At 46.0% G+C, this 23124-nt stretch overlaps 1 protein-coding gene and 1 long non-coding RNA gene across 3 annotated transcripts; one reads left to right on the top strand and one right to left on the bottom strand.

The window, feature by feature from the left end:
* Positions 1-207: 207 nt before the first annotated feature.
* LOC131807364 (uncharacterized) lies at positions 208-1794 on the top strand. Its single transcript, XR_009344418.1, has 3 exons — positions 208-653; positions 783-1012; positions 1323-1794. It is a non-coding gene; the product is annotated as an uncharacterized LOC131807364 (long non-coding RNA).
* Positions 1795-1890: 96 nt separating this feature from the next.
* E2F6 (E2F transcription factor 6) lies at positions 1891-21544 on the bottom strand. 2 transcript variants are annotated; one of them, XM_059132623.1, is made up of 7 exons: positions 21148-21544; positions 14275-14329; positions 10363-10579; positions 8201-8356; positions 6389-6503; positions 3602-3749; positions 1891-3122 (listed from the first exon to the last, which is right to left on the bottom strand). In XM_059132623.1, the coding sequence occupies exons 1-7, from the start codon at positions 21253-21255 to the stop codon at positions 3073-3075; spliced, it is 849 nt and encodes a 282-aa protein (XP_058988606.1). In that variant the 5' UTR covers positions 21256-21544; the 3' UTR covers positions 1891-3072. The 2 variants fall into 2 exon arrangements, with proteins under 2 accessions (XP_058988606.1, XP_058988607.1); XM_059132624.1 differs by having other exon boundaries at positions 10363-10503; positions 21148-21224.
* Positions 21545-23124: the final 1580 nt, after the last annotated feature.

Genomic DNA, 23124 nt, shown 5'->3' with positions numbered 1-23124 from the left:
GCCCATGCCCGTCCCCTGAGAAGCCTTCCTTCTCTCCTTGCTCACTCTGTTTTCTGCCTTCTCTCTGCGGAACCCCCTTTCTCTGAGCATCCCTGTCCTCCGAAGTCCACCCAAACAGCCCCGTCCACCCATGAGGACAACAGGGCCTGGGGCGAACGAGCTGCCGGCTCTGTCCCAGTGGTCAGAGCCAAGTGACAGAGCCATCGTTGGCCGCAGGGTCCGCAGGAGCAGGTATGCCAACGGGGGGTGGCATTCAATAGTCAACGCACATTGGGACATGGGACTCACTTTGAATGACCTAAGTGCCTTTATTCTGGTTTCCGTTTTTAATTTTGGGAGATAATCAAATAGCACATTTCTGAGGTTTTGAGACATGACTTACCATTCACGTTCCCAAGAGAAGTGCTGGTCCTGTGTTCAGGTCCTCAAGCCTTCAGCGGTGCGACCGTTTACGTGTGCGACCTCCAGCACTGAACGCGACGGCAGCCCACGCGTGTCCCTGGGACCAAAGCCCAGGTCCAAAAGGGCGCATACTGGCCTCACATTTCAAGTCCTGATCTCAAAAACAGTGCGCCACACCACAAGGACGTTCGTCTCCTGGGACAAGGGAGAGTTGGGCGGATGTACCGAAATTTGAACAAAATGCAAAATTGGTAAAATTGTTACTTCTTTTTTCTTCCGGTGAAAACTCACTTTGTTGGTCTGTGTTTTTGCAAAATCAGGGTTTGTTTTTAAATTCTTGGGTGTTGGGTGGAATGAAATCAGGTCACTTCTCTTGGCAGACGCGTTGGAGCCCTCCACCCGAGAGCACGCAAGCCTGGCGGAAAAACCGAACGGCCACGGAGGACAGCGGCCACCCCATGCCACGACGGCAGGGAAGCGGAAGGAGGGCTTTCAGTCAGGTCCGGAAAGAAGACAAGAGGAGGACAATTCCAGGCTGAAGGGTTGGAGCAGAGGCACAGGGACCACCACGTGCGCTGTGTGGCTCGGGCTCGGCAAGCGGGCCTTTTTGGTATGGGTTGGGGCTCGTTGGGCAAGTTAACAAGCTTGGAAGCTAGGGCAGGGCCGGCCCAGGGTCGGAGAGTTGGGATGTTGGCCTGAAGGACAGAGGGGACGCCCAGGCTTCGGACCAGGGCTGGGTGGCAGCAAGTTGAGCAGAGCCGGGCACACAGGCAGACGGGCCGCCGAGCTGAGCGTGGGGCTGGGAGCAAGGGCCACCGAGCCAGATGGGAGCGCGCTTGCTTTAGTGGTCGTGACAGTGAGAGACCAAACACCCGAAGAGAGAGTTCACTGACAGGATGATTTATAGGATGTGTCTCCAGGTGATGAAGGACCTTCGCTCCCGTGATCTCCTCCACCTTCAGAACGATCCGTAGAACCGTCGTCACATGACACAGGGGAGGAACCAGCTGCTGCCCAGAAGCGACGCAGGCACTTTTGGGAACGTGGCCTTTGCTGGTTTGGGCGCACTGCCTTCTTCTCTCCCAGCCCGTTATTCCTGTTCGGGGAAGGCTTTCCCACCTGTATTTTCCCAGAAGCCTAACGGTCACGGGCCTCGCGTCTTCTCCGGGCTTACCCGCCCGTTAGCCGGGCTCACCTCCTCGTCCGGGCTCGGCCGTCACGTGCGAGCGGACATCTGCAACCGCCCCCGCGGGCCGCGGAGGAAACAAATCCCAGACACTTAGCAGTATTTTTCAGGATTGTGATTTTTGATTTCTTTTAAGAATCTTTTTTAACATGGCCTTCGTTTGAAGTTGCTTCAAATCTCTCTCGGAAAACAAGAGAAGCTCAAAACCTGAATCAGAATGATGCTGACGAGAATCCTAGATGGTAGATAAGCCAAGTATCGTGAGTCCGGTTTTACAATTCACTCACTCATGCACTCGAGGATTTGTTCAAATATTTATTGAGTACTTCTGATGTGCCAGGCTTGGGGCAACGCGCTGGGTATAACAATGATTAAGACAAAGTCCCTCAAGGAGCTCACAGTCTAACGGTGAACTACTGAGTAAACTGAGGCACAGAGTGGTACGTGACTTACCCATGAGGTAGAGAGCGCTAGGTACTGGAAATGTGGGATCAGAGCTGGAGAGAGGGCAGGGTACAACTAACTCATAAAAAGCAAACCCCTTTGATTGAAAAGCAAGGCTGTATACAGAAACATATTACAAAATCTGCTTGCAAAAAGGTTAAAATAGTTTCCAATTTTCATCATGATTAAATTCATGTCTTGCAATGAATTAAGCCATTCCCTGACAGTATTTCCATACTTGTCCCTAAAGCTTTAGGGCATGGTGCTAGTCTGCTCAGACACAGAAACCCTGTAGGGAGCTTGAAATCAAGAAGTATCAGATTTCAATGTCAGCACTGGGAACCATATTGAAATACTTTAATTAAATCCATGAACTTTAAATGTATAGCGTATTTATGATACTTCTACATGTAGAAATTTGGAAAAAACTTTCCTCTAACCCCCATTCAGAGGATTCTAATAAGTTATAGATACCACAGAAATTAGAGAATTTGTCTGTTACTTTCCATATATACATTATTTTGGCTGTACAAGGGTGAAAAGTTTGACTTAGACATATTACATAAGTAATCTAAACACTATACAGATATATATAAAGGCAGCACATTCAGAGGCCTGCACACACCGGCCCAACGTTTAACAGCTAACTGCAGACGTGAACCCGTGTAAGGCAATTTCTTTTGTGACAATGACACGTGATCCACAAAGGAAAGGGCAGAGTCTGCGAAGCACTGTCCGCTCCAGTCCTGACCGTCTGTCTCTTGTGATTCTCTCCATAGTGAGGTGATTTCAGTAGGCAAGATGTCCATTTCACGGACAAAACACAGTGAATAATTATAAAAAGAGTTTTCTTCAAATGCAGAAACCATAATTATCCAGTAATCAAAGTAGTGGGCTTCTCAAAGCCACTACTGGCCTTGATGCTGCTGTCAGGACCAGAGAATTTCATGGATGATTTATTGCTGAGGATCAAATCTGATGCAGAATTCACCCCCACAGGACGCTCCCCAAGGACTCAGCCCACGAATTCCAGAATGCTCTCAGATGCTCACTTCCAGCAATTCCTCACTTTGCTGTGGAGGATTTTCTTCTGCAAAACAACAAACACGAAGGAGATTCTCCTGAGTGAGGGTTTGAGAAGTCGACAGGTACAGAATGTGGGATTCGAGCGCTTCAAAGAAAGGCTGAAGACCCTGGTCAAGAGCCGTACCAAGATGCTGAGGGCAGAGTCTGCTGGGAAGTCTCGAGAGGAGACACGGACTCGGGCGCGCCCTGACAGCACCTGCTGGAGGACGCAGGCGGCCTTCTCCACCCGGACACCACACCAGGGGCGCCACCTCGGCACCCACTGTAATTCTTCATTTCTGAGATCAAAACTACATGGAATTTAACTATTAAGTTCTTAGAAAAAGTCTAAACTGTAGTTAAGAATGACCTAGTCATTCTTAAATTCAATTTTGTGGCTAGAAAGTATAAAAATAGCTGTAAGGCCACAGAGCCTGTATCTATCTGTATCTCAAAAATCCAGTAGACTCTTGAACGTCCCTGATGACCAGATGGGTACAATACCTCTGTCGGGGCGCTCCGGAGGCCTGTCTGCAGAGGAAGAGGCGCCTGCCCCTTCGGATGCTTTACTGCCCAAGTGGCTCTGCTCCACCTCACATAAATACACGTCGATGGGGCCTCTGGTGCTCCTTATATGGACTGTGATTGAGTCCTGGCAAAAGACACATAAAATAGCTTAAAAAAAGACACACAGGATGAATGCGAAAATTCATTAATGACATTGTCTTACTAGATTGACAATGACTTTCCAGAACTTCCAAAGTTTCAATTCAAGTGCTATGTCTGAAAATTTAATGTACTTGAGAGAATCATGTACTTGGCTTTCATTACTCCAGCTTCGGCCACTGAGCTGCCGGCCAACTCATGGCACGGCCCTGGCTCCTGGGTTACCCAGCCAGGACCTCGGGGCCCTGATGTGAACACCTCCACACTGGAGGGCCTGCCTTTCTACACTCAGTGACTTGAGGCCTTCTCGGAGGCTGTACTTGAGAGTCCAAAATCGGTGTTCGCATGACCAAGAAGTCTAAAAGCTCCTGTAGTCTCTCATATGGTTAAGGGTGTGTTTAGCTCTTCGAAACACTGAAGAGGTAGCACAGTAAAAGACAGGCAGGTCTTTGTCCACAGAAAAAGCCAGATGATAGGATCCAGACAAAACACACGTCAGCAACATACAAAATACTCAGAAGAAACGCATATAAACAACTATTAATTATTATTCACATCTTTTGGCTTTGAAGCTTTAAATTTACTCGGAATTAAAATACTTATTTTCTGTAAGATATCAGGAAGTAGGGTGCTTATACTGAGAATTATGCTGAATTCTGTGTGTGTGCGCGTGCGCTGAAACCTGGGAATGGACCAAGGAATGCTAAATTCTCAAGGAACAGTTCTAGTTATAAATGATTCCTTTGTTTCTCTGACTAGAAGAGGGTTCAAGTATCACAATCTGTTCTCTGCCCTTCCACGCGGCAAGGCCGGGCGAGGTACAGACGCCGTGCGCCCCCTCCTGCTCGCCACTTCTCACTGGGGTCTCACAACAGGGCTCCAGGAGACGCAGCTTATCAGGTCTCAAAACCTCACGTCACCTTCTCTGCAGCTTCCCAGGACCAGACATGCAGGCCAGAGAAGGCGCATCCCTGCTCAGGTTCTGGACTGCCAGGCCAGGTCTGGCTCGAATGGCACAGGTTTCACAAGCCAAGACTTATCTCCACACAGAACAAACTCTTGCGGCACTCAGACCTGGCAGCCAACTGAGGACTTCCTATTCCGCCAAATCAGAGCTGACCAGCCTTTCCCGTAAAGGGTGAGATAGTAGACATTTTTGGCTTTGTGGGCCATACAACCCTGTCACCACCACGTAAGTTTGCCATTAGAGAGAGAAAAGCAGCCAGACACAATGTCTAAACAGAAGGACATGTGGCTATGTGCCGGTGAGACTATGCCTAAAAATCTAGCCAGTCAGATTTGACCTGAGGCCAGTCCAGCCACCCTGGCTCAAGCTTCCCAGATCTCACCCTGGACCTCGGTGGGGGCAGGACGCCCCGAACACCGTGTGCCTGTCTACCACTCCCACTTACTTATGGCTGAGAACAGCTGCCCAAGGGCCCACATTCACTGGCCTCTGAACTGAACTGTCTTGGGCGTGATCCACAAACTCAGCAGAATTTAGCAACGACGGCCTGAAGCGGCTCACAGCACAGGGGGAACCCAGAACCTCATCAGTCACCGCAGCAGGGGCCGCCACTGGCGTCCCAAAGTAAGGATGTGTTGGAAGATTAGTGGTTTGTTATAAAAAAAAGTTTAAACATCTCTCAAACGACTTCTATCAAGTGTTAACAGTTACTTAGGAAACGTGGAATATATCCAAATCTACATAAAATAACGAGGAAACGTCACCCAGAAGTCAGAACTTGAGTGTGACTGGATTAAAAGCTGTCCCTTAACTGATCTGTAACGCCCTGTGAATTACCAACATGGGAGCTCACTTGGACAGTGGTGTGCTGGGGAGAGAGGAGAGTGGAGAGTACTCCTCACTCTGGGGCAGGGGGTCCCTACGGCAATGCAGAGGACACCGAGGGGTCTATCAGGCTGTCACCACTTCATGATCTGTCCCATGAATGGCCACTTTCCTTGGTTCTGGTTCCATCCTCACCAAGCAACCTTCTGAGGACAATTCTCTTTCAATACAAACTTTCCTGCAAGGGAAGGAGTGTGCTGGCAGCTGGTAGGAGTATTTTCATTCGCACAGTAATTTTACTTTTTATTTTGAATGTACCGGTTAATGTTCTAGTTTATTCCTTAGTCTCTGATGGGCGTGGTTGGGGTCAATTCCCCAGGGCCCTCGCTGCCAGCACACTGCACTTCCAGAACTTCAACAATGAGGCCAATTCTTGGGGAGTCCTCTAAGAGGCACTACAGTGTGCCATTGTCTACTACAGGTTGACACAGGCACTGGGGTGCCATCGAGCATGCACATGTACGGTATGACAGTTAAACACAAACTCTGAAGCCACGCTCTCTGGGTTTGAATTCTAGTGCTTCACTTACTGTGTGATCACGAGAAAGCTATTTTTCTCTGCGCTTCCAACTCCTCCCCTTTAAGAGGATAAGGACTAGTCCATTTGCTCTGTATTTGAAACAAGTTAAACTGTGTCAAGTGCCTGAAGCGGTATCAGGTAGGCAACCAACACCAAGTGATGGAGTTACTACGACCGTGACAGAGCATAGCCTAAGCCACTGACCTGCCTCCCACTTTTAAAAAAATCCTCTTAGAAATGCAGGGATACCTACTTCCCTGGGAGCTGGAACATCCAATCTGGTTTCTGCCGGAGCTTTCACGGCAATAACAATCTGTTCGTGGAAGGCCTGGATGCTGTGGATATCTTGATACGTCACATACGCTAGTGTAAACATCAGTCAAGGGTCTAAGCAGAATGCTACTTACTGAGGAGATAATTTCTCTCTTATAATACATGCATACAAGTGTAACATTAGAATCCCTGTAGTTTCTATGGGATACAAGCTCACAATCAAGGAAAGCAATTGGTAAAAAATTAATTCATATATAATTATTGCTATTTCATCAACAATTCCTAAGATTTTACAAAGTGTTTTACAATACTTGTAACTTGAAGCAGCCCTTTAAACTCCAGTGTCGTGATTATAACAGAATCTGGGGAAAAATAGTAATAACGCACACGAAACCACTCCAGTGTCGGTGTTTACTCCCTGCCCCCATTCCCCACTCACTGCTAGATCATATTATGAGGACCTTTGGGGACAAAATATTCAGTTTTGATGACAACCTCCTATAATATGAGGAGGAAAAAAATTCTGTAAAAGAGTGAAGACAAGGGACGCCTGGGTGGCTCAGTTGGTTAAGCAGCTGCCTTCGGCTCAGGTCATGATCCCAGCGTCCTGGGATCGAGTCCCACATCGGGCTCCTTGCTCGGCAGGGAGCCTGCTTCTCCCTCTGTCTCTGCCTGCCATTCTGTCTGCTTGTGCTCGCTCTCTCCCTCTCTCTCTCTCTGACAAATAAATAAAATCTAAAAAAAAAAAAAAAAAGAGTGAAGACAACTTGGAGAATCAGTGTTTCATGGCCATCATGTCCTCGTGGGGTTTCTCACATGCCAAATGCTTTTCCATCTCAGTAGGTGAATTTTTTCATTTTGTTTTTCAGTGTTGCCTGAAATTTTACCAATTACATCATTTACTGGGTTTTCCCGATACTTCTTGCTCACAGATTTTTGGGTAGAGGAATAGCATTTACTTTCCTTCCAGTAACCAGACTACGGAAATAGAGGAGTTTAAGTCTGAAGCATGAACCGCTGGGATCCGTGTTGGCTCACAGAGGCAGCGAGAGCGGAGCAGCAGATGGGCCAGGGAGACCCAGGAGACCCAGAAGATCGCCACCAAAGACAGGTCTCCCCTGCGGGGCCCAGAGGCGCAGCCGGCTCCAGGAGGCTCGGTGGGCCAGAGCGGCAGCGCAAGTGCCATTTCAGTGACAACCTCATTCCACTGCAGAAATAAAAACTCTACGTCACAAATTAGGGAAAACCTGCATTTCACAAACGCTAAGAGAGATTTTACTATCTTTACAGCATTCTGACTAAGAAAACAAACAAGAGTGCGCCATTTTTATTTTAAATGCAAACATGGATGTTGGTACATGGTCACGAGGCAGCATTTAACCTGAACCAACAGCAAATAAAGAAGCAAAAGGCAATTACTTGTGCACATCTGAGGCTACACGATGAAACCTTTACTGGCTTTTAAAACTTCTAATGGTCTGATTTTGTATTTTGAATATTTGAATATATTACTTAAATCCCCAAGTTGACCCTACTATTTAAAATAACCTGCTTTGGAAGGAGAAATTTAAAAAAAAAACAAAACAACAGTTAACAAACAGGGCTGGTGGAGGCGGGGTTGGGGGTGATGGGGAAGCTGGGGGACAGGCATTAAGGAGACACGATATGAGTGCTGGGTATTGTATGTAACTAAGGAACCACTGAATTCTACCTCTGAAACTAATGACACAGCTTATGTTAATTAAATTGAATTTAAATAAAACGTTAAAAAAAAGACAGAGTTAAAGGATATCGTTCATTTTCTTTGTCGTCTGTTAGCTCAAACAGCTGCTGAGCGCAATCCTTGATTAACTCATCCAAAGCATCTTCCATTGCTGACAAGTCAGAAAGTTCCTCCTGCAGCTTCTTCTGTTGGGGCACAGCTCCAAAGTTGCTAAGATCAGATCCTCTTTAAAAGAAAGGTATTAAAAAACAAACAAACAAAAAAAACCTCACCGTCAGTAACATCTAGGAGATTACAGAGAATACAAATCAGATTACTGGAACTCCTCCAAATGGTGATGCCAGGTATTTTATGAACTGACAAAGCGAGGTACTTATGTCACCCATGACCTCCTTCTACTCTAGACAACCACTATTCTTCCTATACATAAACTGGTTTTTGTCCCCATTTCTAGTCATCTTTTTTTTTTTTTAAAAGAAAGATTTATTTGGCAGACAGCACAAGCAGGTGGAGAGGCAGGCAGAGAGGAGGAAGCAGGCTCCCTGCTGAGCAGAGAGCCCGATGCGGGGTTCGATCCCAGGACCCTGGGGTCATGCATGACCTGAGCTGAAGGCAGGGGCTTTAACCCGCTGGGCCACCCTGGCGCCTCCATTTCTAGTCTCCTACACAGGGAATGAAAAAAAACCCAACAAACCATTGTAACTCTATGGAAATTAGGGGTAGTAAGCAAAGCTGATAGACTTCACTGAGCACAGAACAAGAGTCAATAACACTGTTAAGCCTCAGCTCTACAATCTACAGCAGGACTTTTAGTAACTTATAATCTTTTAGTCCCCTACGAAAAAGGAGGAATACAGACTAAAATGATAGTTTTGCTAAAATTCTGAGTATTTTCCCCCTCATGTGCATATTCTACTTGGTTCTACGTGAATGTAATGATTATATCCATTACTTTTAAAAGACTTTTTTTTTTTTAAGTTATTACTACCTACCATGTCATATTGGTATGATATGAACCAAACCACTGATATTTTTTTTTCTTTTTTATGGAAAATAAAGAGGAAAAATGCTGTGACCACTTTACCTTTGGTTTACTAGTTCTCAAATCTGTTCCAATTACTGATTCAGAATGCAGTTTGATGTTAACCTTGAAAGTGTTAATGTTATTTAGCAAACATGTTCAAATTAGAATTCAATCTGCATTTCTGTACTATTGAAAAAATTAACTTCCTTTAGGAACCACTTTCCTCTACCAGCAAAGTTCATTATTTAGAGCCATTTCATGATCTTTGTTGGTAGATTTTTCATTTGCCTATAATGAAATGTATTTATATGTACGTATACGCTGCCAACTATTTCTTACTGATCCACAAGATTTGCCTATTGTAAACACAAACAGCTAACTTCTTACGCACACATGCACACACACACCTGTAGAGTAACTTCATCTGTATCAGAAGATCTTTTTTCCACAGTCCTCCCTAATCAAACATGAAGTCTTTGGCAACTTTTTTTTTTTTAAGAGAGTGCAAATGAGCAAAAGCACATGCACGAGTGGGGAGGGGGAGACAGAACCTTAAGGAGGCTTCCACGCTCGAGCTCACCACCCTGAGATCGTGACCTGAGCCAAAATCAAGAGGTGGACACTTAAGTGACTGAGCCCCCGAGACACCCCTAGCAATGGCCTTTTAGACACTGTCTACTGATTGTTCCTTACATTCAGAAGAGTGTGTGATCCATAGCCTGACTCATAATCATCTCGGGTAATTAAGAATGTAGATTAGCTTCCTGCCTTTGCCCCAGAAAAATGAATTACAACCCTTGGGGCGGGAAGCCTCTAAGTGTTCGTTACACTGTTTTACAGCCTTAACTAATTTTCTCCTGATATCAATCATCACTGGGGAAAAAAAAAATCTCCTAACAATCAGACGTCCCCTTCTTATGATCTCGAAAAGCAAAACTCCTAAAATTAATCATTATTCCATTCAACTTTTCCATAATATCTGGATGCTATTCGAGGTCTACAGCTTTCATTTAGTCCTAAATAGGGAAAAAACTATGTATCTTGTGGGATAACGTGAGAAATTCTCATAGAATCCTTTCCTAACAAGAAGCCATCTCTTACTTTGTTTTGTCCTGTCAAAACACTGCTGGTATCTAGTCTGTTTCAAGCACGGTGTTGTCACTTAAGGGGAGCGGGGGAAGCCAGGAGAAGTTCAAAACCAACTCACATCCATCGAATATGGTTCTTAGACTTTTTTTCAACCAGATCGATTCCATCTAAGACATTGGTGATGTCATACACTCTTCGTTTCCGCACTCCCAGTTTTGTGGCAACCTTGTTTAAGTCCAGAATACCCCCAGGAGCAGATCTGACAAGATCCATAAATTTTCGAGTTAAATAAACCAGAGATACATCAAAACGAGGTCTCTTCACTTTTAGAGCTTCTGGGAAACAAAACAAACAAATTTATAAAATTCTCAATAGCACTTCTTTCTCAGCTCATTAAGAAAAGTAATCTATTTCCTCAGTAGGCACAGACACCTACAGAAATTCCACACACTGAACACATCCCAGCTAATTTTTATGGAACCGACTGCTCACGCTGGATAAAAATGGAGCAGCCTATCTCAGGTAAACAAAGGCTTTCGTGCTAGAGGATCTGACATATGCAGCCAATTCCTCTGGGCGTGGGAATCCGTAGGCGTCCGTGGCATCTTATCTAACTGAGGGTCAAGAGTTTGCATTTCTACCCGTAGGACTCTCAGGAATAGGGTTAGAAATGGTTCTTAAGATGAAATTTCTTATTGGGCCTTCCAGTTAAGAAATTCTTTATAAAGCGAAGGCAAAGACTTGTCTTTTTCTTCTTAACACTTAAATTGTTCCTACGCATACCACAGTGTAACCCAGCTGGAAGTTTCTGAAAGAGCTCAAATTAGTCTTCTATTAAAACATTAGACCACATCTTGAGGAAAGTGGCATCTCTGTATTTTTTAAAATATGCACCAGCCTATATTAAAAGGTAAGGAAACGAAGGGGGGAAAATCTCTTTATCTCCCTCCCCCCTTCATCCACTATGATGATTCTGGTTTTTCGTACACACCCCGTCCCCTCAGGACACAGACACACGTAAGTGTCAATATGTACATGTAATGTTCTTTAAATAATTTTTAATTTTTTTCATTAACATATAATGTATTATTAGCCCCAGGGGCACAGGTCTGTGAATCACCAGGCTTACACACTTCACAGCACTTACCATAGCACATACCCTCCCCCATGTGCATAACCCCACCCCCTCTCCCTGCCCCCCTCCCCCCAGCAACCCTCAGTTTGTTTTGTGAGATTAAGAGTCACTTATGGCTTGTCTCCCTCCCGTTCCCATCTTGTTTCATTTATTCCTCTCCCACCCCCCGAAGCCCCCACATTGCCTCTCAACCTCCTCATAACAGGGAGATCATATAATTGTTTTTCTCTGATAAGACTTATTTTGCTAAACATAATACCCTCTAGTTCCATCCACGTCATCGCAAATGGCAAGATTTCATTTCTTTTGATGGCTGTGTAGTATTCCATTGTGTATATATACCACATCTTCTTTATCCATTCATCTGTGGATGGACATCTAGGTTCTTTCCATAGTTTGGCTATTGTGGACATTACTGCTAATAAACATTCGGGAGCACGTGCCCCTTTGGATCACCAAATTTGTACCTTTAGAGTAAATACCCAGTATGTACACCTAACTTTTAAAAACAAAAATAACAGGCTGCTTTAATTCAACACTGTGAACAGCCTCACTTGGCTGTGTATTGTATTTCAACATTATTCTTAAGGGGTGCATAATATTTAACTGCAAGGATACTGGCTAAACTTACCCCAATACTGGAAATTTTGACTGTTTCCAACTTTGCTATTTTGCCTGATATTTCAGGAAATCCCCCTGTAGCTAAATTTTTGTGTGCATCTCTGTTTCCTTCAGTTAAGTTCCTTGATTTTGAATTGACAGGTAAAAGGGTATTTTGAGGAATGGCTGTCCTGCTAAACCTACTATCCAGGTGGGGTTTCTATCAATTTTACACAGTGTACGAGAGAGGGGCTCAGTTCATGTGTCTGCCTGAATGGAGTAGTAGTATTCCTTTCACCTTTCTCAACTTGATATTAAAAAACAAGTTCTTATGGTTTGGTGTGTGGAGTAAATAATTTTACAAATAACCCAGCTGTGCTTTCGGTGTGAGCTATATGATCTCTCCTCTTCTCTACTTTCAAAGCATACGACTGTGAGTATGTGTCAAAAGAAATATTCATCTTGTCTTCAATCGGGAAATTCCTATATCCAGAAACTCTACAATGTCACATTCAGTTTAAAGCCCACTGGTGGCTACTCCAAGAACACAAGTACGTATTTTATAATGCACATGTCTTCTCTGTGGAGCCCACTCCTACACTTAATGATCAAACAGGAATAAACAGGAATTAAAATGTTTAATTAGAAGAAAGTCACCATTCTACAAAAAAACTTGGCAGACTACAACAGAGAAATTCTAACTTGAAAAAGCACACATCTAATCACCCTAACTGCTAACACGACAGGGTCTTCTAAGCTCAGGTTTAAGTATATTCCCACCATGTTAGTTACTTTAGAAAGTGACTTGAGAAAGCTATTAACTGAAAACATGTAACCTGACGGTTGCTGACAGAATACAACCACGATTCAAAAGGTTTTCAAACAAAGCTGTTCCCTCATCTAGTAAGGAACGCCATCACACTGTCCTGAGGTCAGTGGCAAGTGAGGTATACAAGCTCCCTGAGCAGAGCTGGACCCTGACTGCAGTGGGAGTAAGGAAATCTTCCTGAAGGGGGTGAGTGGGCGGGGACGGAAAGGTGGAGAGCAAGTGCTTCTCCCCTCACAGAGGGCAGGGGCTTACTGAGACAGAGCCGTGGGTGAGAACGGGTGGGTTCAGGGAGCCCGCAGCTGGCAGAGACGGTGAGGGCAGCGGCTGGAAGGCCAGGCCACCCGGTGGAGCTGGAGTGACCTGTAAGCGCCCTTTCTGTCCAGCCATTCTCTACTGCCCTGTTTCGTGTAAGGATATGAGGTGGCTCATAAATTTAAGGCAAATAAATAAAACCAAATAAAGGAGGAGTCAGGGTTTTCTCTATTTGCAATAGAACATAGTAGAAGAATTCTGGGTTGAGTGAGATCCCAATCCCAGGACTGTGTTAGGAAATCCCACGGGCAGCAGGGTGCCAGAGCCTGAAAGCAGAGAAGTTACTGCGGAGGCTGTGTATCGCATCCACTGGAGAGGGCGTGAGAGCCCATGCTGGACGCAGCAGCCCCAGATAGAGGCTGAGACGAGGGGCTCAGGTCTGAGAGTTGTGGGGTGAATCCTGACTGAGGCCTCAGTTTATTCATCTATAAAAAAATGAGTAATAATCCACATTTGTACTTTAAAGGCTGTTGAGATAATCCACGCCAAGAGCTTAACACAGCTCGCGCTGTACAAGCTCAGTGTGCGCCAGACAATACCGCGGGGTGGTGGAGACGGTCAGAGGACACACGTGCCACGCAAAACTGACCAAATCCGGGGACCAGCTATGCATGAGCCTGCGGCAGGGGCTGAGAAGAAATCCAGGGCTGATATTAAGATCTACATGTGGATCTAGGCATGGTCTATTCCTTGTGGTTAGGACCAAATTAAGGGGAAGTCAGGGGTCTACCTACGGTAACAATTTCCAGAAGGATGGGAACCACAGCAGTTGGTACTCCATCTCCTTTCGATGACTCTGCACCCCGGTCCATGGCAGGAAGGGGAGAGAGCAAAGGCAATGGAAGGAAGTCTGGAGGACCAAAGGCAGTTTGTCCTGTTATCAACCGCCTTCAATTCTGCTGATGGCAGCGAGTAACTGATCTCACAGAATTCTGAGAAAAATACCCTTAAACATGGACCACTCCATTTTAAAAATGATTTCTAAAAGCAACAAAGAATCAGCCAGTGTTCATGTACATTATTTAGCCCACAACCTCAACTTTTACTTAAGTTTACCTAAGTTTTCCATAAATTTATGTACATTTAAAATACATCATTTAAATCATATGAAGCTCAAACTAAAAAAACTTAAAACCTATTCAGGATCAACTTACTTCTCATGGAGACATACTGTACATTATCTTCTAAATTAATCCTTATTTTTGATGGCTGGATAAAAGAAAATACAGAAATTTAAATTAGTAATTTAAAGACAATAATGCAAAATGAGCAAAAGCAAATGAAAAGCATTTCCTGGATAACATGAGGGTTTGTATTTTTTTCCACCCTGGGGTAATAATTCAGTTGGGGGAAAGGCAGACCTTACTGCATACTGTATGTGTGCAAGGACAGCTTGCTTTCCCACACACTTTGCCATAAATGCAGCCACACTACATGCTGTCTACACCAAGAGCTATGGAAAAGCAGAGTCCAATGGGAAACCCCCCCATTTTTTTTTTTTTACCTTTTGACTATGAAAACATGATCTCTTTATCTTGGAAGAGTCCCAACAGTATCCTGGCCCCTCTGGGGCAGATCCCAGTACGTATAAATCCTATGGGTGAACAATACCGGAGATTTCCAAAGTGTCCATAGTAATGACACATTCATCTCCTTTGTATACAAAATAGTTCTTGGCTTAAGATGGGGGTTTGGGACTACCAGCCACCCGACTTCCTAGATGCCGAGAGATCCTGGCCTTTATCTGTAACACAGTGTGTTGATATCATTTTATTGCCCATTTTCCAAGCTACTATGAAGATTAAAAAGAAATTGTGTCGATGGTAAAATCCTATGCAACCCTAAGAGACTATTATCATTTTGCATTTTGAACCAGAAGAGCACCTGGTACATTCAAGCACTTGGTAAGTATTTGTTAACATGGGAAGTTGAAATAGGATCTTGTCGCACATAACTTCAACTGTGCAGTAACTCCGAACTCTGAAATGGTGAGTACTTAAGACACAGGACACAGGGTGAAGATTCCCTCCTGTGTACACCATGAATACAGATCCCCGAGAGATTATCAAGCATCATTTTCTGTGCTCTACTACAACATGCATCCTCTTGCTAGATCAGCCTGACATCTGGCAAGCCTTTCCTGCTGCTCTAACTTTGGTAAACGGCATTCAACAAGTAGGCCCCAGAAAGGATTAGACAAGACTCCTTTTGAAGTGACTTTAAAATCAGAATAAATGGGAGTGCCTGGGTGCTTCAGTCCGTTAGGCATCTGCCTTCGCGCAGGTCATGGTCTCAGAGTCCTGGGATCTAGTACACATCGGGCTCCCTGCTCAGCGGGGGAGTCTGCTTCTCCCTCTCCTTCTGCCACTCCACTGCCCCGCCTGCACTCACTCTCTCCCTCTGAAATGAATACATAAAATCTGAAAAAAAAAAAAAATCAGAATAAATGTTTCCTCACAGAAACGTTAGTGAGCTATTAGGGAGAAGGAAAAAAAAAGTAACTGAAATGCTATCCGTGCACTTGGTCCATGTCATTTAGGTCCACTGGATCAGAGCAGTGCACCTCGCCCCTGGAGGAAGCCGACAAGGCTCTCCACTCTGGTACGGACCCCGGTAAGAACCCGCAAGTGCAAACAGGAGATGGAACAGAGGCAGCTCCCACTCGAGGTGAGGAGCCATCAAGGTCCCTCTCGAAAGGAGACTGACTGCGTACACTCCTCTCAGGCATATCCACTTTCTTTTTATTTTGAAATAATCTCAGCGTTCACGAAAGGGACACAAGCAGCACTAAGAATTGCTACATACCCTTCATCCAAATCCCCCACGTACTAATGCTTTAGGACATCTGCTCTATCACTTCTCTACACGCGTGTAATTCTTTCCCTTGGAATCACCTGAGGGTACATGGCAGACCCCTACGGAACACAGCGTGTGCCTCAAGGATGTTCCCTTATACGACCACCAAATAATTACCAAGAAGTCTGTGCCAACTCAGCAGTTTCTTTCTTTCTTTTTTTTTTTTTTAAAGATTTTTTTATTTATTTGACAGACAGAGATCACAAGTAGGCAGAGAGGTAGGCAGAGAGAGAGGGGGAAGCAGGCTCCCTGCTGAGCAGAGAGTCCAATGCGGGGCCTGATCCCAGGACCCTGAGACCATGACCTTAGCTGAAGGCAGACACCTTAACCCACTGAGCCACCCAGGCACCCCCAACTCAGCAGTTTCTAAAGAAACGCTCAGCAAAACCTGGACTTTGAGGGCACTCCAGGGAAGGTTCAAAAGGAAGAGAAGATCATGCTACTAGAAAGCAGAAGAAAGCAGATGTCTGCTATGCTCAGAGAGAACCCTTAGCGACACCGCTGACTGCAGTTAATGCGGGAACTTGACAGTAGTCATGGGTCAGGTAACCTGAGATTTCCACACCAAGTTGACTGCGGCACCTGGTTTCTCTCTGCAGCCTACAGCAAAATGTGTGAGGGAGAACTCAAGAAAGGGATTTTTAAACAAAAAGGAACCTGAATTTAAAGACTTTAAAATTCCCAGCCTTGAGGCGCTTGGGTGGCTCATTTGGATAAGCGTCTGCCTTCAGCTCAGTCGTGAACCCAGAGTCCCAGGATGGAGCCCCGCAGTGGGCTCCCCACTCAGTACGGAGTCTGCTTCTCCCTCTGCTCCTCCCCCTGCTCGCTCACTCTCAAATAAAATCTTAAAAAAAATTCCCAGCTTCTCCAGAAGCTCAAGTTAAGAAATGACAGCTGAGAAAGACCAAATCCAAGGTGAAATCTAAAGATGATGGTGAAGGGCGCGTGCGTGACTCAGTCGGTTAGGTGTCCAGCTCTTGATTTCAGCTCAGGTCATGATCTCAGGGTCGTGAGACTGAGCCCCAAGTCAGGCTCTTCGCTGGGTGTGGAGCCTGCTTGAGATTCTCTCTCGCCCTCTACCCCTCCCCCTCTCCCTGCCCCTCTCTTTCAAAAAAAATGAAGCTGACAGTGAGGGTGTGACGGCACAGCCTCCGAGAAGACCTCAGGTGAATCAAAGATGCTGCCTCAGAGAGCTGTGCAGTCACACAAGAGGCCTTGACGGAGATGAGCCCCACAGATCCTCTAAGTCTCAGCCAGGGCCTCAAAGAGGGCCCAGGGCCCTGTCCACCAGCCACTCCAACAGGAGCCTAAGGCGGAGAAGGGTTCAGCCAGAAGAGAGGTGGGACGCTTGTCTGCGGAGTGAGCCACAACAGGATTCACAGAAGGTCCACACGGTTTTTGGTTTTCAGGAGAACTGTATCAGCGAAAACACTGTCAGCTTGGATGAAAGGGGACACGGTTTAAATTGAAAAAGGTTACTCAATACCCAAAGTTCTACTGCCAGGAAGCAGGCTGATAAAATTACTCAGCTACGAATAGGGATTTCCTCTCATGAGCAAAAAAGGAAGACAGTGGAACAAGCAGCCCAGAGGGTAGAGCTGGCAGCACAGAGAATTGTTCCCTGAGACCTAACCAAGAAATTTCTAACACGTAGCAAGCTGATTTTCAGAACTACTCCGAACCATTACCTCCCTGTGACTCCCATTTCCTCCTTTAGGAACAGGAATGTCTAGAGCAGGTATCAGGTCTGTCGCACTAGTGTGTGCTGGCTGTGCTGGGGTGGGGGAGAGAGAGAGTCAGATAATGGTCTTTTTAGTGTCACGTGTCTAAAGATCTGGAGGAGCTGGACGGGCTGTACTTGAAGACCTCCATCCGAGGAGCCTGGATGCTTATTTTATTCTCCAAGTATAAAATCTGTTATTGTGAGGCTCGGATTGTCCCAGGTTAGGCCAATGGGGGCCTTTTCAAAGTGGTGCCTGTGCAGGACACTTATTTTTGACCTTTTCAGCGTCGTGAGGATACTAGTCCTCCAATATCTATGGGACTAACCTGCCCGGGTGCCAGCACAGAATGCTGCTTCTAGTGCTGACCACCCACCACTGGGGAAGCTGTCATGGTCTTCAGTCCTTTCGAGGATTCTCACGGGGAGGTTACTCTCTGGTAAATCCCTTGAGGGATGCCAAGGGAGAGCTCAGTAGTAGAGAAACCTCAAGAGTGGACTACCTAAGAAAAACTTTCCCTTTCAATCACCCAACTGGTTCTGTGCCCCAACTTGTTCAGGCTTGATACCTAGCCTGTCTGCATTTCCGCTGGGGAGTGCATGGAGAAGACAGAGGCCGCCAGACTGAAAATCAGTACGATCTCAATGCACACAGCTCTCCAGGAACCAGCAGCTCCTGACAAGCAAGTCTGCACAATGGAAGCAATTTTACGACTGTTCCGAGTCCCGCATCTGAAGACTGCAGAATAAATTATAATTTGAGATCTTAAAGGACAAAGGAGCACTAGGTCAGTGTTAGGGACTAAAACCTTAAGCACTGCCTCTAAGTTGGTGAAACATTTCTCTATGCAGATGTCTCTTTGTTCCGCCTGCCTATTTTGGGGAGTCATATTCCTTTAAGAGCCCTTTGGAAATAGACCCCTGTCCAAGGTGTCTGCATTCTCCTCATTCAAATTTTCCTCATTTTTCAATGTGCAGACTAAGTTCCACCTCCAGCCAATACTACTTCCTCCCTTCTCTAAAATTCGGTTTTCAAGCCATTTACCTGGGGAAACATCTATCACTCAGGCAAATGCATGACTAGACAGTGGACTGATCTTTGCATAGCAACACACTTCATTAAATATCCAGTCACTGGCCAATCAAAAAACACCGAGAGGGCAGTTTAAATCACCCTTTCACAAGCAGGAAAATAAACACACATCCAAACATGTACAAGTACCTACTTCAGTCATCCAATAACTACGTGCCAAATGTTTTTGCGAGAGGCACCAAACCACTGCAGATGTAACAGCGAAATGGACAGCGTCACTGCACTCAGGGACCTACGAGCCACATGCTGCAGGCAGGGTAAGTAAGCACAGGGTGCTCTCGGAGCACAGAAGGAGTGCCTAACCTAGTCCTGACGGGTCAGGGAAGGCTTCAGACAAGGAACCTACACACCCAGACCTGAAAACCAGGGGAGGTAACAAGGAAAGGGCTTTTGGGGAAGGTGGAGTGTGAATATGAAGGGATCCAAACGAATACAGAAATTTGGAAATCTAGCAACTATAAGCAGTTCAAAAAAAGATAAATCCAGGAACCCGACTATATTAAGAAGTTTCTAGTGTGTTCTGAAAGCACTAGGAAACTGCGAAGGATTCTTTAAGCCAAGTGACATGGTCAGAAACATGCTTTAAAAAGACCACGATAGTTACTATGTGGAGAGTATCTAGAAGTCTGGGGGCAAGGCCAGAAGCAGGAAAACACTGCAACAATCTAAAAGACGGTGAGGAGTGCCAAGTATTGGTGATTAATTTTCATGAGATCGGGAGGACAGAGGGGGTCAGTTGGGAGAAGGAAGAAGGCAAGGATAATACCCAAGCGACGAGCTTAGGCAATCTGGTGGGTGTGGTGCCATTCAGAGAGATAAGAGAGAGCAAAGCTGTTGCGGCTTTGGCAAGAAGATAATGAGTTTAATTATGGATAAGAGTTTGAAATCTAAGAAAAGTCAGCAGACAGTTGGAAAGCTCTGAGCTGGATTTATAGATCTAGGAGTTATGACACAGTAACAGAAACTGCCCAAGAAGATAAGAATATCTAAGACTTCAAGGGATGTGTGTATCTTCTGATGTTAGGTGCAAAATTAACTGGTTCTTCCACAGTTGAGAGTTCAGGGCTTTTATCAAAGCCTCAAAGATTAAGACTACCAACACAGACGGTACCGATAAAGACAATATCAGAAGTCCTAAGAGTGGCGAATGACATCCCACATGAAGCTCGTGTAGAAAGAGTAGAAGAAAACCCGAAATAGCACCAACACGTAAGAAATGCGGAGATAAAGAGCAGTTTGTACAAGAAGAGACCAGATGAGTACACGGAGCACCACGAGTATATATGGCCAAAACAGCCATTCAAAGGTGAGTTTCCAACAAAATCAAGTGGTCAGTCGTGTGGAAACTAGAGATAAGGGGTGAAACATCTGACGGAACTGACAAGGCTGTTGGCAAACTTGGTTAGAAGAGCTGTGCGGAGAGCAGAGGTCCCCAGCCCAGCAATGTAATGACAATGGACACAGTGAAAGCAAACAACTTTCTGGAAAAGTCTGGAGGGAAGAGATACAGATGACAGAATATCTAGAATTAAGGGAAGGCTCTTTTAAGGTGAGGAAATATTTAGGATGCAGTTAAAGCGGCCCAGAATTAAACATCAGGGGTCAGACATGGTGAGATTAAATCCAGGCTTTTCCAGGTACTATCTAACCACTGGCAAGCCACTTAACACTTCCAAATCTATCTTGACAGCTGGAGAACAAGAATGATAATCTCGCAGGACTGCTAACAGGAATTAAATAAGATTATGCTCGTAAATTATTTTTGAGCACTGAGCCACTATGGTGACGGGGCAATATTAACTTCATGTTTCATTATGGAAGAAACCAGTAGAAAAGAAAATACAGGGAGAAATGGAAAATCATGGACTCATCAAAGCCTCTGAGAACCACGAAGAACAGACTGCATCTAATCTAAAACAAGAAGAGAGGAAACTAACCTTACGCAGGGAGGGAGCGCGACCTTCCTGGATTTGCCGAAGGGGCAGCCTATGGGGGGGGGGGGGGTAATGTAGTGCGGGGTTTTAAATGGCTACAGCCAAGTAAGAGAATGGGAGAGGAGGGCGAAGACAAACACAAATAAGTTGCAGAGATACGCGAGGGTCCAGGAGAGGCAGAAAACGCGAAATTGGGCAATTTTCTCCAACAGCGCTCAGAGCACAGGACGGGCAGCTGGGGAGCCAGGGAGACCGGGTGCTCCCGCTGCGAACCAGGCTCAGGGAAAACCCACGACCCGGAGGGCGGTGGGTCCGGCTTCCCAGCGGACGTGAAGAGGCTGCCGGACCGGAGAGCCGCCCCCGCCCCGCCCCGCGCCGCGCCAGGGCTCCGGCGCTCCCAGCACAGGCCATCCCCGGGGCTTACCAGCAGGCCCTCCACATTGATGGGGTCGCGGCACCGACGGCGCACCGTCTCCTCCGCCGGGTCCACCAGCAGACTGGGCAGTTTCCGCGCCGGCAGCTGCTGACTCATGCTGCCCAGCCCGCCGTCCCTCGCCTCGCACCCCGCGAGCTCTTCCGCCTTCTCCCGCTCCGGCCGGGCACCGCCCCCAACGCGCCGGGTCCCGGGGGCCGAGCACGAACCGGGCCCGCAGCTTGCTCCGAGGCGCCACTGCCTAGCCCGGCCCGCGAACGAACGCGGCACCGCTCCACGATCTCGGGAGCTACAACGCAGACGGGAAGAGTGCAGGGTGACCCACGGCTCTCAGGACGCCAGGCCCGCCATCTTCCCGCATGCGCAGTGCGCCGCCCCCAGTGCGCATGCGTGCCGCTTCCGGAGCGCTCCCACGCACTAACTCTCTCCAGGCGGCCGGAGCCCGGGAAAGCCCGGACGCGAAATCCACGGAGAGGATGGCAGAGGAGAGGAAGAGGTGGAGCAGGAATTTCAGAAGAAGGGAACAGAGCCAGAGAAAAGAGGCTTCGGTGGCGGGGGGAACGCCATTGTTAACACTGATCACTGAAACTTCTGAGCTTGCGACTGTTAATTAACCTTGAGCTCCCTCCGCACACCGCAGGCATTTGCCCGGTGTTGATGCTTAGTAAATATTGGTAATCAAACTGGTGTGCAATTGTTTATTTATAGGCTTCTTTCTTTTATCTGATGAATAAATTATTGATTATCTGTTGTATTAGATATCGTGGTGGGTACAGGAGATATTCTTTGATATTTGGCACAGACTCAATCTCAAATCCCAATAGAGGAAACGGAACATTTAAAGCTGGAGTCAGAAAGTGTGTTTTCAGATCCTGGCTTCTCTCTCTCCTTATTAAGTTTACAAGACCTTAAGCAAGTTACTTAATCACGGTGTGCCTCAGTTTCTTCATTTGTTAAGTGGGAATAACAACAGTATTTATTTCATAAGGTTGTTGTGAGAATTAAATTATTAAATACTTAGAACAGGGACAAGGGCATGTTTGAAATAAGAACCCAATGCAATGCGGTAAATTCAGGGTAGAGGGCAGCAAACTGAGCGCTGTGGTAGCTAGACCAGGAGTTTCCACCCAGCCTGAGGTGTGGCAGGGGAGGCTTCTGCTGGAAGTTGGCTCCCACTATACTATGAATTTTCCAGTGAGAGGCATTCTCTAATCTTTGTAGCTCCAGCATCTAGCACAGTACCTGGCAAATATTAAGAGCTCAGTAAAAGTTTGCTAAATTAATGACTTGAGATAGAGAATAACATATGGGCTAAGTCTCCAGAAGACCGAATTTTGTTGCAGAATGGAGAATTGTCCAGAGTTGTTAAAATATGCCTTCACCAACCAGAGTCCCTGGGAAGGCAAGCTCCAGAGACCAGAAATGAATGTTTTTTTAATAAAAAAATATAATCCACTGTTTGCTACATGTTTGGCATTCTACTAAAGGTTCTGCATAGATTTTTTTTTTTGCATGTAAATCTTATATCAAAACCGAAAGGTGTTTTCCTGTCCAATTTATAGATTAGGAAAATAAAGATTAACAAGATTGCAAAAATTACCCAGGGTCCTGGGTAGGGTGTGGTAGAGACAGGATTTGACTCCACAGCTGATTAGCTACTCTGGTATGCCACTCCTTAAGAAGATTACTGGAGAGTGACTAGATTTTCTCCAGCCAGGGATGGGGTTGGGTGAGCAAAGGAGGGGTGTGGGTGAGATTGAGTGTGGCCAGCACTCCAGGCTGAAGACCGCGTGAACATAGCTGTGGAGAGCTGGAAAAATGGCACGGCCTTCCAGACACGATTCCTGTAACTCGGCTTCCGCCTGAGACTTCATCGTTCACACATTTGAGCATGAACCTGACATAGAGGAGGTGCTAAAGGGGAAGCCAGTTCACTAGGGCCTTACCTTGTGCTCCAACAGCCTCCAG

This window comes from Mustela lutreola, chromosome 9, assembly GCF_030435805.1.
Source record: "Mustela lutreola isolate mMusLut2 chromosome 9, mMusLut2.pri, whole genome shotgun sequence".
Taxonomy (NCBI): Eukaryota; Metazoa; Chordata; class Mammalia; order Carnivora; family Mustelidae; genus Mustela; species Mustela lutreola.
This window is presented reverse-complemented; position numbering and strand designations above follow the sequence as displayed.

What these genes read in the sequence shown, in the direction of transcription:
- E2F6 (XM_059132623.1), bottom strand. Translation starts at nt 21,255, where the DNA reads ATGAGTCAGCAGCTGCCGGCGCGGAAACTGCCCAGTCTGCTGGTGGAC. An exon ending in TCAATGTGGAGGGCCTGCTG is followed by an intron (nt 14,330 to 21,147) that starts GTAAGCCCCGGG and finishes TCTTTTATCCAG; the next exon opens with CCATCAAAAATAAGGATTAA. An exon ending in ACAGTATGTCTCCATGAGAA is followed by an intron (nt 10,580 to 14,274) that starts GTAAGTTGATCC and finishes TTTGTTTCCCAG; the next exon opens with AAGCTCTAAAAGTGAAGAGA.